General features: G+C 39.4%; 1 protein-coding gene across 2 annotated transcripts; it reads right to left on the reverse strand.

Moving 5' to 3' along the window:
* Window positions 1–2847: 2847 nt before the first annotated feature.
* RAP2C (RAP2C, member of RAS oncogene family) lies at window positions 2848–18874 on the reverse strand. 2 transcript variants are annotated; one of them, XM_068533659.1, is made up of 4 exons: window positions 18787–18874; window positions 16384–17198; window positions 13571–13888; window positions 2848–5347 (listed from the first exon to the last, which is right to left on the reverse strand). In XM_068533659.1, exons 2-3 carry the CDS (start codon window positions 16654–16656, stop codon window positions 13610–13612), a joined length of 552 nt encoding a protein of 183 aa, XP_068389760.1. In that variant the 5' UTR covers window positions 16657–17198; window positions 18787–18874; the 3' UTR covers window positions 2848–5347; window positions 13571–13609. The 2 variants fall into 2 exon arrangements, with proteins under 2 accessions (XP_068389760.1, XP_068389759.1); XM_068533658.1 differs by lacking the exon at window positions 18787–18874 and adding an exon at window positions 17331–17531.
* Between the last annotated feature and the right edge of the window lie 858 nt (window positions 18875–19732).

The raw sequence follows: 19732 nt of genomic DNA on the forward strand, positions 1-19732 counted from the left end.
GCTGGTAGGAGCTTCAAACCACTAAGTCCAGGGCATTCTCTGAGGCTTACAGCATGAGTAAAAGTATCTAGAGCCTCAGAAGCCAATTCCTGGAGGGCTTTCTGGGGCATCTGGGAGTCTCTGGTTACACGGCAGACTGCACGGATCATTGATATTGAAGCACATACATGGGACTAACATCTGGGGGATAACCTGACATTGGTTTAAGGCCAACCTGAAAATGTCTCCAACTACTGGTGTCAAAGGATTTGGAGACTGAATCTTGGTGTTGGGGGAACCAGAGTAAAAAATCTTTACTTCCATTAGTTTTATTACTCATAAAACTATCTTATGGAAAGAAGGGAGGGGGCAGAGTAGGAGTTTGGTTACATGAGGTACAAGTTAATTGGTAGGTACGATGAAGGAATGGGGACAAGGATTAAAGGAAAGGCCAAGGAGATGACTGTAGGGGTGTAGGTGGGGAATCGCCTGAGATTTTGCAGAGAGAATAGGAATTATTGCCTCATTAAGGGGAAATACTTGAGAGGTTGGGGGACCCAATATGAACATTTCTCTGACTTGTCTAAGAATGAGGCTGGGACAGGTCTGGGTCAGCTTTGAAATCTACTGGAGAGGAAATCCAGGCATGAGCAGCAAATACTCTTTCTTGACTGTATTCTCCTCCCTAGATTCTGGGGGAATTTAATCTTAGACTCAAGGCCCTTCCGTCCATATTTACAGTATGCTTGTATGGACCATCTCTTTATGGTATACATTTCTCTTGAAAGTGAGTTTAGAAACAATTACTTCTCTCATAAACAAAAACAGAAAGCAAAACAAAGGAGCAAAAAAAAAAAATCAACTTAGTGCTGCAGAGGATGAAGGAAGGTGGAGGAAGAAAATGCATTTCCCATACTACCTGCTATAAATGAAAACGACCAGTAGGAAATGGCAGGGTTACAGTTTTCTAAAGAGTGAACACCATCTGCCATACTGGTTCTGTGATTGTAATTTCGTAAAATATTTATTGAGCACCTATAACACACTAGAGGTAAGAAGTGACTTAGGCAAGGCCTTACCTTCAAGGAGCTCACAGTCTATGGGAGAAAACTTATGAATGGGTCCTGTACAATGACAGGACCATTGAGTTTGTGAATGGGGCAGCCTGGGCCATAGAGAGTAATGCCTAAGCACTGAAGTAGGTCTGTTTGCTGACAAAGGATGTGTCTGGGATCAACTGCACTTCTGGTCCTCCACTCAAACGCTAAGTTTAGGTAGAAAAAGGGTGCAGCTGAGCTCTGCAATGGATTCAGGATACAGCTGCTAAATCTAACTATAGTTCTTTTGGCTCTGCTAACTGGGCTGGATTCTGCCTGGCGGCCAAAGACTGCCAAATCCTGATTTAAGACATTGACTTTCCAAAGAAAAATAGCTATAATGAAAATAGCTTATGTCTTACATAAACTCTTAGCAATATAACAAACACATTACCTTTAAATAGGACCCATAGTATTTTGTTACATATGAACTGTCACACTGACTCAAAACAGTTATTTCTTGCTGTGTCTTTTGTGTTGTTTCCATGAGCTTTATAATTTTAACAACAGCACATATTTGACACTACCCAATGATGAATTAATTTTAAGACTTGTCCCAAAGTACCCTCCTCAACATTTTAATCATTTGACTTTGCCTTTATGATCTTAAGTCACAACTTTCCTGAGCTTTGGTTTCATCAGCAACAAATTGGGGACAATAAAGTCCAAAACACCAGACAGCTGTAAGGTTCAAATGAGATAAATATATGTGAAAGCAGGAGCCTATCTGAAAAACTGTCCCTGTTTTAAAGCTGAACGAGAAGTCTTACAGCCTTGGATATTGACCCACGCAAGCTGCTATGTCCTGGAGGATGAATCGTCTCCCCAGATGAGAACATGGAAAGGGCAGAAAAGGTGAAGATATAAAGGTGACCCTACTGATATGGCTCATCAGGCATCTACCCTACTCCATCCTCTCTCTCCGTTATTCACTTGGTTAAAAACGTTGACCTTGCTGGATGAGGGATGCTATTCCTTCAGTAGAAAAAAAGGGGGAGGGCTCTGAAGTCATGAGAGCCTTCCTTGTAGAAAAGGGCTTTTGGACTTGAAGGACAGCATCTAGTATGGCCTATATGGGGTATTTAGAGCCCAACTAAAGACGGATAATCGATGGTAATAAACAACAAAATATCTTCTGCATGTTATGACACAGGTATATAAATCTGCCCATTTTTACAATTTAAAAAATCCAGTTCATAATATATTTGGACAGACAGAACTGTCCAACTTCAAAGAAAACATGTGGCTCTAAAAAACATTGCGATTAAAACATCTATTCAGTTCAACAATTTAAAAACACTAGGTTAAGCAGTGAATTAAAGTGATTGGCAAAACCTTTCACTGGATAAAACAAAGTGATAACTGCGTTGAATTTTCTTAATTCATTATTTCAGAATTTAATTACATTGCTTAATATCATCTGAAAAGTCCTACACATGGACAATTCCCAGCCAACAGATTTGTAGCTGGGCCACTTTCTCCATTTGGGACAAGTCATATACATTATACTTTTTTACCCATTATTTCTAATTTCTAATTTATTTATAAGTTATTCAATTGATTAAATATTACATTTTAGGATATATCTCAGTTTTTCCCCATATATGCCAGAATGGTGACTAAGGACACAAGTGAACGTTTAACTTGTTTAAACATGTACCGCAATACACATTATCATTTTGATAAAAAGTAATGACTTTGAGTTATGAGATTTACAAGTTAGCAAATAGCAAGTAGTAATACACCAAATAATTCAAGAAAACAACCTCAGTAATACAGATGTCTATTTTATTAAAAAAGTTACAAACAGGTGGACTGCAGGGTCGTCTTACAAAATGACAAGAATGAAATCTATTGGAAAAATTTTACTTTTACAAATCTTTATAGGTCATTGTTCAATGTTTGTACTTGTTATTCGAGATTTTTTACCTTTCATTGATAAAGTTACAGTACATTAGATCCATGATAATAGGTTACATGATTTTATTTGCAGAGCCCTACTGCAGTGATTTGAACAACTCCTAAACAGATGCCATAGTAAAGACGAGACATATATTGCATTTAATATTAATTTATTATCCTAATAAGCAACTTGACATGCAATCTATTGAGGAAGCTAAAATAACTTTTGGTCCCTTTTCTTAAAATGTGCTGGAGAAACCACCTTTAAATCACTTTCCCCTGATTCCTGTGATCCTAAGTGAATTCAAGTTAAACTTGCTGCTGAGGTCAGTGACAGAGAGAGCGAGAGAGAGCAAGAGAATGAGAACTATCCACAGGAAAGAAACACTGTATTAAAAAAAAATCCATCTGCAGAAAATGTAAATCATTATGAATTATTTGATTCCTTTAGAATTTCACAAAGCTAATAAAGATGAACCACAATCACTTAACCTACTTTGAACTGAGTGTTTGGTTTTAAGTTTGGTGTTAAAGTGCAAACTTAAATTAGGTATTCATTTCAAGCAGTTTATAAATAAGAAACAAAGTTCCAATTGCCTCCACCCTTACAATCTCACCATAAAATTCAAAATCTAAAATCAAGAGTTCACTTTGAGGGAATTTGATCAGGAATCAAATGCAACACGATTTTAAAAAAGGAAATCAAAGTTTAATTAATTTCTACGCAATAATTAATGGTCATGCTGACCAATAAATCACATGAATGTAGATAACACTTTATTTGAACATCACACACAATATAAATTTGAAATTGCCACACCCTTCCAAAAACCATCACTGCATATATTAGAGCTTTCCTTGACAAAGTTATTGAGCTATTATTATAGATCAAAAGTATAGTTTTGGTTTTTTCTGTTTTGTTTTATTTAGAAGCATGTTCAAATGACTAAAGCTGGGCTCCTAAAATCGAGAACTTTGGTGCAGTAGGTGAGCTGCAGTTACTAACTTCTGCAAATTAAAAGCACACAACTAAAACCAAATAAAAACCCAACAACAAAATACTGTCAAACTTACAAAATTTTTAAGTCATTGCTAGAAAAAGCGCTCGTCATGATGTTAAAACTGAACCACAAGATTACTCTTTATAAGTTTTCTTTCTGCTTCTATACCTGTGTTACTGTTAAAATGTTCAAGTATTCAGACAAAATGTGCTGATTAGGTAAACAACATGGAAGGCAATGGCTATTAGAAGCACATTTGCAAAAAAACAAAAACAAAAACAAAACGCCCAGAGACTTGGCGCTATCCTCCCTCCTGTTACACAGATTTTTGTCTCTACTACAAACATGCTTCTTGAGAAATAACTAAAAAGCAATTGTGATAGTGCAAGAAAACTTTAACAAATATTGCTTTAAACTATTACTCAGAAAGACAAATATTAAGAACTAGAAACTGTATATGATTTTATTTGAATTTAATTTTACATGTGCAGAAGTCTACTAGATGTCAATTACAAGCCTGACAGGCAAAGCTGAGCTATCTCTGTTTAGGTATACAATTAATTTACCATGGATACAATATCCCTCTTCAAAGGCATTGCTAAGTAGGTCATAACTAAATTTAGAACTTCACAGAAAGGAAAATGTTACTGCTGCAATTTGATGCTGTAAATGAGATTAACACATGTGAAAACCTAATGGAATCAAATGCTTAACTCTTCAGCTAAATGCTCTACAGTCAATTTCAAATATCAATTGTAACTTTCAGAACATTTTAATTACAAAAACACATCACAAACTGCATTTGAAGAAAAGGGATATTCCATCCATACAGGTAAAATGTGATCTTTAGTTTCTTTTTACAACACTGCCACACGTAAACAAAGGCTCAAAGTATTAACCAACCATTTAAAGGAGAAAGATTTTACAAATAGAATGAAGCACTGGTGCGAGGTAATATACAGAAGTAACCATTTGTTTAAGGCTCAATTTTTTCTCCATTATAACTTTCTTTTAAAAGGCATTGAGTAGGTAATACTGAGTTTGAGTATTTAATAAATACAAGTTGAGAAACTGATTAAAGAAATCAATTAAAATATTAAAAATTAATTCTTGCATATTAGCCATCAATAAGAACTTAGAAAGCTACAAAAGGACTGATTGATAAAGAACAGATTTTAAACATATGGTAAACGTGCTAAGCATTCCTGTTTAAGGTCAATGGATCTTGAAGGCCAAAGACCTTATGCACTTAATTAGATGTATGGCAACATGCTGTAATAGAGACAGGTTTTACCAAGGCTCAGTTCTGCAACCCAGGTTGTAAAGTTCTCCAAAGCAGCATCTGTGCAAATTTCCTCTGAGTTTTATCTGCAATTAAGATTAAAATGTCATTAAAATGTAGAAATACAGATTACAGTTTAAAATGAAAACACTGACAACAGATCTCTATACACATGCAAGTGGTACCAGAATCGTAAAGTGGAATTTCACTGTGTTCCCCATAAACTTAAGCAAAAATAATTTTCTGTGGTCATTAAAAGAATCATTAAACTTTAGCAACACTATAATGATGCATTGGATGTAATATACTGTAACTTTTATTTTTAAAAATATTATATTTTATAAAGTATACAATATTAAAAATGTTATTACGTGTTTAAAAGATCTTACAGTGTAAAAGTGGCAAATGCTACTTCTACTTTGAATTTGATCTCTTCATGTTTTGAATGGGAAATAGTATTAGAATTAAATGTATACTGATTATGAACTAACTTGACAATATGCAAAACTTCAAAAGTTAGGGGGTTTTTGAGATTTTAAAATAAGAAAATGTAATTCAATCAAGGTCTAGCTATCAAGCATCTACTAGGTACCCCGACTTGGGTTAGATGCTAGGTGACAGCAGTAGTTCAAATTTCCCACTCTGGTCTGCCCTCTTCAGTACATCCTCCCAACCATAAAAGCTTCTCCTATGATTGAGATTTCTCAGTCTCTGCTCTTAGAATTGGTAGACTTCCGCCCTCCTAATTAATACCAGGGGGAAAAAAATCTATCATTCAGACACAATGTCTTTTAAATATGCTGGATCACCAAAGTGCTTCTAGGGGAATGGAATTACATTTTTTAGTGTAAAAGATTAAAATTGTTAAATAAAGCCAGAAACAAAGAGTAGAATAGCAACTATGAAACAATGCCAAGTGAAACCAACTTAAGATCATCTTAGGGCTCTACCAATGTTTATACACGCAAAATTTTAATTTCATTTGACAGCTACACATCTATTAGTGTTCAAAGAGCCTGAGAGAACTCTTTATTAGCAGCTATATCATAAAAACGATTAGTTTTAAAGAACGTCTCTCCACTCATTGAAATTCTGCCACCTAAACACATTAGGAAAAACAGAACAAAAGTTTGCCTCTTTAGAAATTATGAAAGAAAATTTTTTCTTCCAATTAAAATTAAGACTTTCTTTGCATTAACGGAAGTTGTTAATTAGGACACTGGTTATTTAAGCTTGGGCAAGTCCAGTTTCCTCATCATTAAAATAAGGATAAAAATTCTTTCCTGACAGGGTTGTGGTAAACATCACATAAGGTACTATGTGAAAGCACCTTACATGTCAAATGTCAGGTAACTTTTTCATTTCTCAACTATGTTATAAATTTCTAGAAGACCAGGATTATGCCTTTGATATCCACATTAAAGACCTTTATATTTTTATTTTTTAGCCTCATTTCAATTTTTATACCTATTTGAACACAACAGTATTTCATTATATATTCAGTTCATTGTGAGGACTCTTTTTCAGATCAGACTCGCCAATTAATATGAATTAGTAAGTTGACTATAAATTTTAACCTACATTTTTCAAAATAAACAATTATAAAGAGCTTAGGATTTCCAAATATGAATATGTCTCTTAAATAGGGAAGACTTGGATGATTTAATAGTTCAGGCATTCTCTGAAATCAAATTGAGGAAGTAGTAATCATTTCTAGCCAAAATAAACATTAAGAATACATACCAGCTTATTAACCATAATCTATATTAAATAAAACGTGATAAGTGCATTATTTCCCACCCTCTAAAAGCCTGGTTAATACTTGGTCTATCCACATTCCACAGGATGACAATACTCCAGTGAAATCAAGAGACATAGATAAATCCCGGGTCAGATTCAACAGTATTAATATGAGGCATACCATTAAACAAAGTATTAATACCAACCACTTTTCAAGAGAGTAATAAATTTTAATTCTCTGCAGTAATAAATCCTGAGGCAAAAGCTTGCATTAAGCCAAAAGTACAGTCTCTCTCAGATTAGAAGTTCACTGAATGCAAAATGTAAATATTACTGCTCCACACTGTGAAAGCAAAATTTTCAGTGTACTAACAACTCTTATTCATTTAAAAAACATTCCAGAAGTTTTAAAGGCAGCTGGTCAAAGTCATACTTTTTAACTCCCAGGGCATCACATCCAGACACACTGCAAAAGTATAACATGCTACTTGTGAGATAGAACACAAGTGATCCTTGTCCTGACTCTCAAGTTTCCAGCAAGACACCCAACAAATCTGAACCCTGGAAGCTTCTGCTCAAATTCTTGCTTAACTGGTTTCACTTTTCCACTTTTTTCTAATTAGATTTTGTTAGGAAAGAATAAAAAAAAAAAAATCCCAAACAACAGTCCAAACCTTTTGCTCAGGAAATTATGAAATAGGGTCTCCCAAGTGGGGTAAATTGGTACACAAGAGTACCAAACACAGAACTGAAAGAACAAAGATCATTATTTATGTCAGCGTGAAGAAAAAGGGAGACTCTTGATTCAAGACCAGCACATCATTTCACGTGGCAGCAGAATGCCTGGGATATTAACAAAGGCTCCTAAAAGGCTTAGCAGTTTATGAATGCCTTTCTAGCTTAGCTGGATTTAGCATTTCTAAATTCAATGGTATTTACTAGCATTCTTTTTAGCAAATATAAATGTGCAATCATAATCAATTTTAACTTTTTCCAGTTTTATACATATGATATTCTGGAGACTTAACCAAAGGAACTTTTTAAAAAATAAATTTCGTTTCACATTTTTTTACATGGCATTTTCATATCCAAGTTGAAATATTAATTATATTAGCAAAGCACTAGGCTAGAATTCTGTTGATAGAGTTTATGTTTTTTGTCAAATATCTTGCTTGTCTCTCCACTGTAATTTGCATAACACTCATGAAGCTTATTAGGGGGTGGAGTGAGAGAACTAGGATCATTAAAAGTGCTCATCTGTCACCCATTAAACATAGACAGCAGAAGCTGAACCTACGGCATAGAATCCTCAAATGGAAGGTGAACCGTGCTTTAAGGAGAACATGCACACTAAAAGTTCACAGTAAACCCAGGGTAAAAAGGAAAAGCTATTTTTCTTACGTCCTAGACCTAAAATCTCTAAGTTTAAATTAATATGATGGGGGCCTTCCCTGGTGGCGCAGTGGTTGAGAATCCGCCTGCCAACGCAGGGGACACGGGTTCGAGCCCTGGTCTGGGAAGGCCCCACATGCCGCGGAGCAACTGGGCCCGTGAGCCACAATTACTGAGCCTGCGCGTCTGGAGCCTGTGCTCCGCAACGAGAGGCCGCGACAGTGAGAGGCCCGCGCACCGCGATGAAGAGTGGCCCCTGCTCGCCGCAACTGGAGAAAGCCCTCGCACAGAAACGAAGACTCAACACGGCCAAAAATAAAATTAATTAATTTTTAAAAAATTAATATGATGAATTCAATTCTGAGATCTCAAACAGTATGATCATGCCCACTGATAATAAGCAGCAGCGTGAGCCCAATGATCTGATCCCAGCTGCTAGCTTTGAATTAAACCAGGTAGGGCACTGCTTCCCTCAACTCTAAATTGCTTTTTCTGAATCCCATATTCCTAAGACTGTGGCTAATCAAAGGAATTTGGGAGTATGTTTTTAGTAGGATAAGTTTTTCCAACAGCTGACAGGATTTAAGTTTTTCTTGGTGATATTATCTTCTGGATTTTAGAATTCCACTGAGAAGTACTCCCACGAGGAGAATCTTTCCTGAAGTATGGCTAGAATACTTCCTCAGTGGCAATTCTCCAACTCCATGATGCAATTTTTGTTAATTCTACTGATGGCTCATTCTAAGCTAGAGAGGTAACAGAGTAAAAGTGAATGGCTCAAATGCATTTTATTCTGCAATAAAAGCCTAATCGTGAGGTTAAAAGGAAGCAGTTAAAGTGGGAACAGATATACAAAGAGTCATTCTAATCACAGACACCTCCATACCCAGAGCAGGTCTAACTAGGCACCTATCCACCCTGAACAGTCCCAAACCATGAACCTTGTGGGGGTCAGTGAAGGTCTGGGAGAATTAGTGGGCAGAAAGGACAAGGCAACTCTGTTCTTCCCTTTTCCCCCAGGTCCACTGCAGATCTATATGGTACACGCTACCCCAAGGAATGCTTTCTCCTCCACTCAGGGCCGCTGTGTCACAGGCTCCATTCTGGCTCACTATGTGAACTGGATGACAAATGAGCATTTAAAGTAAGCTATTTTCTCCAAAGTGATAAGCAAGATAGGGCAGGGGGGAAAAAAGGATCTATCTAAACTGTAACTTCAACAATAGAATTCCACCCCAGTGTTTTACTGATATGATTAATATTTAACTTGGATATGAAAATGCCAGCATTTTAAAGTACAAAATGTGATTTAATTTTCATGATTTCCCCCTCACATCTGCTAAATCCCCGGCATATCATATCTAATTAAAAGCTGGAAAAAAAGATTAGAAACAATTCTGATTCCACATATTTATTTATTAAAAAAAAAAACCTGAAAATGCTAATCAATTCCACTGTGTTTAGAAATAGTAAGGCCAGCTAGACTAAAATGACATTCATAGATGGTTCAGCCTTTCAGGAGCCTTTGTTAACATCCCGGGCATTCTGCCGCCACGTGAAATGATGTACTAGTCTTGAATCAAGAATCTCCCTTTTTCTTCGGGCTGACATATATAATGAACTGAGGCTGACATAAATAATGATCTTTGTTCTTTCAGTTTGATTCCCGGTGTTTGGTACTCTTATGCACCACTTACTCTCGTTGAGAGAACCCGTCCATAATACCCGGAGAAAAATAGGATAAAATCCTGCAGGAGACCTTCAAGCTGTAGTAAAGAACACCTTCTTTTATTCCTGTTTTTTTTTTTAAAAAAAAAAATAATTTCTGTCAATACTGGACTGAGATACAGGAATCCTTGAAAAAATAATCTTTAAAAAAATTCTATTTGCCGAAAGAGTATTTACCAAATGATCACATTTAAGGAATAACTTTACTGTACTTGCCACCTTTCAGGGAATTCACAGAATATTTTTAGGATACTATTTTGTTTCTTTCTGGCATTCCCTCTGTTTGGAAATCACCTCTACCCCTCCCCCCATCCACTCAAATCCTACCCATTCTTCAAGGCCTGACTCAAATGCTACTGCTCCCCAGTTCCTCTAAATCAGTGGCTCTTAACCAGGGGCAATTTTGCCCCCCAGGAGACACCTGGCGATGTCTGGAAATATGACTGTTCATCACAACAGAGGGGCAGGGGGAATGCCCTTGGCATCTAGTAGGTGGAGGCTAGGGATGCTGCGAAACGTTCTGCAATGCACAGGATGCTCCCTACGGCAAAGAGTCCTGAATGCTGAGAACCTGCTCTAGCTGAACGTGGTCTCTCCTTTCCCTGAAACCCCACAGCACTGTGATTTACTTCTTTTATAGTATTACGAGATTATTAACAAAACACTCATCATTCTCAACGACAGTATCTCACAACAGCCAAATGTCAACTATTTACACCAATACAGAGGAACGATGATACAGTTAATAAAACCAAGACAGGGCTGCAACACTGACCTGGGTTTCTATTATACTTCTGCTGCACAGTAAATGAAGTCCTTCAAAACAGTTGACGGCAGGCTCCTCAGGTCAGTAAGGAAACCAGCCACGAAAGCAGTGCATAAGGAATCTGGCATTGCTTCCAAACTTACAGTAAGATTACTGCCAGTGGGAGGGTGAAAGGTGAGGAAACAATCCTGGGAGCCATGCAGATAAACAGGTGTTGGGCAACAGACTGGTGACTCAAATTGAAGGGTGGTAAGAAATAAATGTGAGGAATTATCAGCAGTAATGCTTACAGCATTAATATATTTTCCCTTTCAATTAAGAGAAACCAACTTGCAACAATCACAGTTCTTCTGACTTACTTGAGTCTTACTATCTCTAACTTGGACAAGGTACTCTTCTAAATATTAAGGACAAACATTTCCCAAATCACCTTTATTTGTCAAAGTTTGATCTTCAATCTAAATCTGGGACTGATAGACTTCAGAGCTCTATGACTCAAGCTACAGGACTCAGAATCCATCACCTATTTTTTCAAATAAATAGTAAGCAAGCACAACCACACACTTTACGGACCTCCAATTACAGATACCTGTGCACATCAGTTCAATTTTATTTGATAGCAAAAAAACCCACTGCATATAGTGTGCTTTGTTCTAAAAGATCTTGGTCAGGCGACTCCCTATAACATTTTCAGAAATCCAGCTGATTAGATATTTTACTTCAAGACTCACACCTTCAATTGTGTATTCTGCTTATAAAAACCAAACAAAAACTACACAGGCAACTTAACCCATTATTATAAAAGTGAGCAATTATTGTTATTAATATTTTCTGATTTCAGTACCTTAGTTAACAAAAAGTATAAACATAGTTTCCTTGAGATATTAAAAAGTCTACTTAATCATTCTTGTAGGTAACCAAACAGATTAAAAGTAATTTAGATCACAAAAGCTGCAAAATGAAATAAACTCAGAAATAACTCAGAATAAGAAATCTTTAAAGATAGCTTTAGACATTACTCATTCGCCAATTTGACTAAGACAGTGGCCCTCTACATGTGAGACCAATTTTATTCAGTTTCCTTCCTATAGCTGTCTACATTAATGACGGAAAAAAACTGGGAACATTTTGCAGGAGCTGGTTAATTTTTTATAAAGATGATAAAACTAAAATGCATACACTTACGTCATTTGCCTGGTTAAAAGTGTCAGATAGAGAAGTAGAGCATAATGGTAAAGATGCGACACCACACAGAACTTGCTCAAACTTGAAGCTGGCTTACAATTTAAGAAGAGACATTGTGGTATCAAGAACCCTGGACTCAATCACCTACATAGGCCTGTTCCTGCCTCAAAAAACTATATTGCAAGTGTGATGATATCAACAAAACATATGCTGGGCTACAGTCTGCACAGTGACACTATATGATAACAGATGGAGCTAGGTATAAGACAATAAATGTGTTTTCATCTCATTCTGGTATGCTCAAAAACTGATGAGTGAAAGCATTTTGAATAAAGCACTGTTGTCATCCTTCATTTTCAAAGATGACACTAGCTGACAGAAGATCTTGTCTGAAAAGATAAATTAGGGACTGTTAGTCTTTTCTCCAGGGAGCACATATAAAGCCAGACCTTTGATTAGGAATCATCTCTGCGATCTGAAATGACTGTTGCCATTTGCAACACTGCCTCTTAGACTTGAGGTCAGTCTTGGCTCAAAACAATCAATTCCATTCCTGATATTGTCAGGCTAGTCTGGCATTTTCTGTGGTTTCTCAGTCATCCAGGATATTTGTTGTCTTTATCTTATAATCTAAGTATTATTGTCTAAGTGAGACTACCTGCCCAATTACAATCTAGATTAAAAGATCATGACATGAATAAAATAATCTCATTTTAAATGCTCACTAAGTTTTATATAACCTTACTTTTCCAAAAACACATTCATTAAAAAAACCTTTATTAAGTTATTTAGCCCAATGAAAGGTTTGAAGATTTTACTATTGTTCTTATTAACTCCATTATTTATTAAACTGAATACACATTTTCCTAGGCTTGGGATTGTCCGTTCTAAACACATCACAGATGATTTCACCAGATTCTCATCTGGACCATATATTCATAATGAAGTCAAGGTACATTGTGGCACTGTAATTTATTATTATCAGAGGTCAATTAAGTCCCTCCAGGGCAAGGTACAGATGAACTTGATTAAATAATCATCCTGTAAATCTAGCACTTGGGTGATTAGTAAATTGATGATTTCAATTACAGCAGCTCTCCAACCCGGGATAGAAAAGCAAAGAAAACACAAAACTAATCATCTTCTCAAATTATTACTGGATGCTCTCCCATGCATTTTGGATGCTACATCACCAAAACAGGGAAAAGGTGTATCATTCTTTAACTTATCCCACCCCAAAGGAATGTTACCAGAGAGAGAAGAACAGTAAGTCGCTTTAAAAAACAAATCTTGGTGATGGGAATACAGGCAATTTCTTACCTTCATTTTACTAATCTGTAATTTTTTCGATTTTCTACATTGAATGTTGACTATTTTGCACTAAGGGAAATATTATTTTAAAAATAAAGAAATTTAAGGTAGCACAATGTGTATTATTAGTATTACCCAGCTTTTTGTTCCACTTGACCAAAAACATAAAGTTCCATCAACAACTAACCTGCTCGGTATGGCCATGATTGAGGTTATCTTTTTTTTTTTACTGGACAACGCAAGTTGTACAACACTGATCTTGCTTCTCGGGCAGGGAAGAATAGTTCATTTGCCTGACGATCTCGGCAAAAAGTTCATCCACCATTGATTTACTTTTTGCCGATGTCTCCATGAAAGGACAGCCCCATTCTTGAGCCAGAGCTCTGCCTTCTGAAGACATAACCTCTCGTTCTGGTTCCAGATCCACTTTATTTCCTACTAGGATCAGTGGGACTTTTTCATATCTCTTCACTCTGACAATCTGATCTCTCATTGGCTTGATATCCTATGTAAACAGTCACAAAGAGAAAGGAAAAAAATTATGCTATTTGCATAACCATAAAAGAAATATTGCAATATTGCAAGAAGTCATCCTTCAGTAAGTAGAGAAAGCTGAATCCAAAATAAAACCACACACCCAAATAGAGAAAATGTCATTTTCTCCATTGAAGTAGGAACTAGATAATTTCCACAGACCCTACCTGCTGGATTTCTGTCAAGAATATAAAATGTAGGTTGCACACTAACTTTAGGGCTCATTTAATCACTTCTTTCCCTCAGTCGATACTGATGTAAAAAGCAAATTCCCAAATATGATGAATCCATTTGTACAAAAGGGTGTCTGGCCATGTCCTTAAACCTGCCGGCTTGTCATCACTCCTGATAACACCTGTTATCCTAGCACAGGATGGCAGCATCTATGCATTCCTAGCCATTTAGCAAGAGCGCTTGAGAGAAAGTGTTTTAGGTGGGAGCAAAAACACTGCTTTGTGTCTAGAAGACCAAAGTTAAAAACAGATTCACACACTTCAATGTTTCATTTTAAATGTAACGGTATGCCTTTATCCTCAAAGTACACTTCAATGTTAGAAATTACTGTACACTAGTGAGCAGCTCCTGGGAGGGACAATGCAGAGGGGAGACTGGGCGGGAAGAAATCAAACTTTCCTTTGCCTATGTTCGGGTTTACAACTTAAATTTTCTCCCACGTGTATTACTTTTTCTAAGTAATTACAATTAATTACAAAACATAAGAGCCTTAACAATTCTCTAGGAGGGTGAACTTTGGGGGGGCGGGTAGTACTGATTTAAGACATGTTATAGATTTAATACTAACATTACAGTTTTTTTGATTTTTTGGTAACTTAAAAGATTTGACTTAAATATAACACGTGTTTAATTTGAATAGTTACAGAGCACAGTATTCACTTGCAGGATGAAGGAAAAACAAGGGACTGAAAATTTACAAAAACATACAGTCATTTGACATTTGTAACAATTTTGTTTGATCACATATCAATTCAGTCTTCTAGGTTAAGCTTCTTTTCCCTGTGTCCTTATGGAAACACAAGTTCAGCTGAGATTCCAAATGTATGGCATTTGGGCTTAAAAGAGTTTAAGTCTCCATTGAAATAATGGCAGTTTTTCACTCTCTATTTATGTGTATAAAAGAAGTAGCTATAATGGATATCTTATGAAAAACCCTTCAAAAGACTGCCAGCCTCAAGAGAGTCAGCTAATAGAATAACAAATGTCCCAAGGATCCTTTAGAAAGAAAACGCCTGTCAAATAGCACCTTTGGCACATTGGTACTTTCTGGTGAAAAATGCTTTTATAATAGTAATGCTTTGGAATTTAAGCCTACATAAAATGAACTTTAGTTTGGTCACAATAACTTTGTTTCATTTACCCACTACTTATTATCTTTAAAAGAAAAAAAAATCCTGAAGTTGCTATATCTGGTTACTGGAAAAGCTCACTATAGTACTTTAAGTTAAAATACTAAGAGAAGTGGAATTAGTACATTGGCTTGGCTAAAGCACTTAATGTCTCTTAAGTAAGCAACATTAGTGCATACCTTTAAATGCAGGAAAAAAATATCCATTTCCTAAATCAATGGAGGTCAATATAACGGGTCAATATGAGGTTATTTATTTTCAAGGAATAAATAGCAACATTTATTGCATCTCTTAAAATAATGTTAAACCTCCAGTCTGTCTTCCAGTGAAGGACACGACAGATTTTCCGAAGAAATTGGACCACCTCCAGTTCGGCCACCGGCCGGGGGTTAGAAATCTGCACTTGTTCAGTGTTCCCAGTTCCACATATTTTCTATAAATATTGTCAATGTTATCAGAAACGATTTGGATGAACTGCAAAAAAGGAGAGTCATTCTAGATTTTTGTTCGTTATTAATTCTAGGTACTAGTCTTTTCAATTAGTGACTTCCCTTCACACGCCCCAAGTAAGTAAAATGCCTAGAAGGCAGGTCTTGAGTTCTTCATCTTGCAGCACTAAGATTTATAAATCTGGCTGAGAGACTTGACTGAGAACAGAGAGGGGGAGGGGGGAAGCAGACGCAGGGGAGTTATCTGTGCAACAGATAATCGGCTCCAAATAATTTTCCTTCTGAAGTGCTCTATTTGCCCGAGATTATCTTTTAAATGTTGTTTTGTTGAGTACATTAACCAAGACTTGTTGACTTGAACAAGCAACTTCAGAAGGCTATATAGTCCAGGCTAAATATACACAAGCTGACATTTCTTTTTCACTTCTCTTTCACTTAAAAATAACTTTAAAACATTTGTTGACGGTTGAGACTTTAGTCCTCTCTACAGAAACAACTCGATACTTTTCCGTGCCAGGAGTAACCTCAAAAATGCGCCATGTCTAACTTTCAAAAGCAAAACACAGTCATTTACGCACGGTGCAAGCAAACCAGAAGTAAATGTAGGATTACCACACCCCCTTCTAACAAATTACAAGACTTGGTTTGGTTACCTGAAAAGACTGTTGATTAACCAGACTATAAACCAGGATGAAACCTTGGCCGTTTTTGATGTACAGATCTCTCATGGAGGCAAACTGCTCAGTTCCTGCGGTGTCCAGAATTTCCAGCACGGAGGGGGAAGAGTCCACTTCGATCTCTTTGCGGTAGAAATCTTCAATGGTGGGGTCATATTTCTCAATGAAAGTCCCAGTGACAAACTGCACAGTCAGGGCAGATTTGCCAACCCCTCCGCTCCCTAACACCACTACCTTGTATTCCCTCATGAGTCTCACCTTCCCCAACTCCTACCAGAGGGAGGGAAAAATTACACCCCGCTCGCTGCGGCGCGGCTCTGGGAGGCGGAAGGTGGGCGGAAATCTGCGAACCCGGGAGGAGAGTGCAGAGCAGCCGAGGGCCCAACGAGGGAAGAAGAGGAAGTTAAAGGAGGGGGAGGGGAAAGAGCGAAGTGTCGGGGTGGGTGGGGATGGGATGGTAATGCCCTTCCTATAGGAACTGAAGCCCAGGCAGGGGGCGTGGGGAGAGGGCGAGCCCGGAGCAGCCCGGAGTCGGGGGGAGGCGAGGCGCGCCCCCCGGGGGGAAGGGGTGGGCGCCGCAGGACCGACGGGGGCTCCCGCGGGAAGGCGGGCGTCGGAGGAGCCCGCGGCCGGGGGCTGCCCCGTACCCCTCCCCCGCCCTTCACACAAAGGGGCCCAGGGACCCCGCTTCCTGCTCGCGCCGCCGAGCCGGCCCGGGCCTGGGTGCTCTGCTCCAGTCTCTGCTGCCCGGACGGGTCTCTGGGCCGCGGCTCCCGCGGGCGTCGTCCGGCCTGTGATGGGGCGGGGAGAGGGCGCGCGTTACCCGCCGGACCCCCGCCCGGCCCAGCCGGGCAGCCCGGCCGGCCGCCTCCCCTCCCCTCCCACCGGACCCGGCCACCGCCGCCAACACCGCCGCCGCTTACCCTGCCGTCCGCACCCGCCCGGCCGCCCGGGAGGCTCTGTCACGCCAAGGCCATGGCCATCGGCCGGCTCCTTGGTCTCACCGCCGCCCCTGCGCTGCGGCTCGCAGAGGGAAAAGGGGCGGGGGCCGTCCGGCGGCGGCGGCCGCTGGGACTCCAGGCGAACCCACCTCTTTTTTTTTTCTCACCCCCCACCCCCCCCACCGCACACACCCGGAAGGGTTTCCCTGACACACTGGTTGAGGTGCCCCAGTTCCCCGAGACTGGACGGGATCACTTCCGGTGGGGAAAGTCCCACCTCTCCGGGGCGAGCCGGGTGGCGCTGGGGCCGCGCCCTGCTGGGCGAGACGGCCAGGGGACGGTTTCGGGTCGGGGCTACGGCCTTGGCGAAGGGCCTCTCCCAGAACCTCCGGCGTCCTCCCTTTTTCCGCCCGGCTGCCCGCAGCTGCTGTTCCTGCTGCCGATGCTGCGGACAGTCCCACCCCGACCTCGCGGAAGCCCCTCCGCGTCTCAGCTGCCCCCGGCCCGGCCTGAGGACTCGTATCCGCTCTTGGCGGATCTAACGACCCGGAGAACGCCAAACATCTACGGACTAGACGCGGAAGGGAAAATAAAACAGCCAAGAAAGTTGATTTTCTTTGCTGGTATTCCTTCCACTTGACATTTTTCGAAGAAACGCGTGCAAATTAGCCTTCGACTTCGCTAATGGTTCTGATTTCCTCTGTGGTGTGTTTTATTTAGCCGCGCCTGACAAATAATTAAACACACACACGGTACTTTTATCATCTGGCAAATCTGCCTTGTCTCCATCAGCAAATGCCAAAGTCATTCCTTTCTTTCTTATCACCAGGCTCGAAAAACAACAGGATTAGAAGTAGACTTTACGGTACTCTAACTCAGCTTTGCCCCATTTTTGATTCCAACCGCTACGCAGCAGGGAAGCCTTGATTGAAAATTGTTTAGGCCAGCAGACTAACTTCTTTTAATCTTTTCATTATCTGCAGGCACAGCAATTTGCATGGCTGGCTCTTCCAAGTTAAAGTTTGTTTTAACGGCCATCCTTCATAGTCTTTGAAATTCAGAAGCAAAGGACTCGGGTTAAACACACTAAGTTTCTATTTTTAGATAAAATTGGTACTTCTTACATATCTTTCCCTCTGCTAACTTTCTATTTATAAACTTTGTGTCAGATCCACAGAGCCCCAGGGTCCCAGAAGCCTAGGTTATATTTTAGGCATGTCACTCCCTTTTTGATTCAGGCATGCACCCAGAAACCTGAGTCAGTGGCCAGTCGAGTTAAGTTGACCCCAAATCCCCTTACTTGTAAGCCCTAATGGCTGAACTGTATAAATAGGGATTTATTACCAAACCCAAATTGTTAGACATTAGACAACAGACAAATTACAGTCGTGTGCAGTCCCACTGTGTCTCTCCCTGAGTACTCCCCAATGTCACTTACAGTATCCAAAGGACAGTTTAGCTCAATTTCTCCTCAGCCTAGGGTTGGTGTCATCTGTCCCACGAAGTCTCCGGCTCTGGCTCCAGCTGGCCTGGGTCCCGCCTGATATCTGAGGCACTGCCCTCTGCTGGAAGAGGTTTGGTCTATGAATTATGAGTCTCCTCGTAGGTCACTGCTCCTTCCACACGTGCTGTTGCCTGATTTGGAGCTCTGCTGCCCATCTCCCTGGCTAGCTGTCTCCAGACTGTCTGGGGGAATCCACAGCCCTGCACCAGCCCTGCTTGTAACTGAGTCTGGAAATTCCTCTTCTGATCCAGCAATCAGTGCTGAGCAATTGTAGCAAGTCTCTGCTGTTACTAAACTGGCAAAACAGGGTGCCCTTCTTGTTGGGGTGGTCCCACCTGTTGGCGACTCTAATGTGAATGTGTTGGCCAAAGTATTTTGGAGAGAATTCTTCGTTTCTCCCCGCAGGGAAACATACTCCTACCCTCGGTACAGAGTCCGACTGGGTCACTCTCCTCGACTACAGAGTAGACAAATGTCACACAGTCTGAAGATCCTTCTAAACTTTCTTAGGAATGGTATTCATTACAGCAGCGTCTAGGAAAGTCAACAATTGGAAGTAACTTAAACGTCCTTCAGTAGATGATTTAAAAAATAATGTGTACATACACACACACACACACACACATTCACAAAATAAGATACCGTGCAGCTATTAAAAAGAGAAAAGTAGCTTTTTAAGTGCTGATATGAAAAGATGGCCAAGATATATTGTAAGGATGAAAAAAAAAGCAATATACTGAACAAATATATAGTTGCTCCTATTGATGTAAAATATGTGGGAGTGTGCAATATACAGTTATATAGCCATTATAATCTGAAACAGTCATTAATTATCAGTGAGGGGTATTATGAAAGGACTTTCATTTCTCCATATCATTTT

This window comes from Eschrichtius robustus, chromosome X (assembly GCF_028021215.1).
Source record: "Eschrichtius robustus isolate mEscRob2 chromosome X, mEscRob2.pri, whole genome shotgun sequence".
Lineage (NCBI taxonomy): Eukaryota > Metazoa > Chordata > Mammalia > Artiodactyla > Eschrichtiidae > Eschrichtius > Eschrichtius robustus.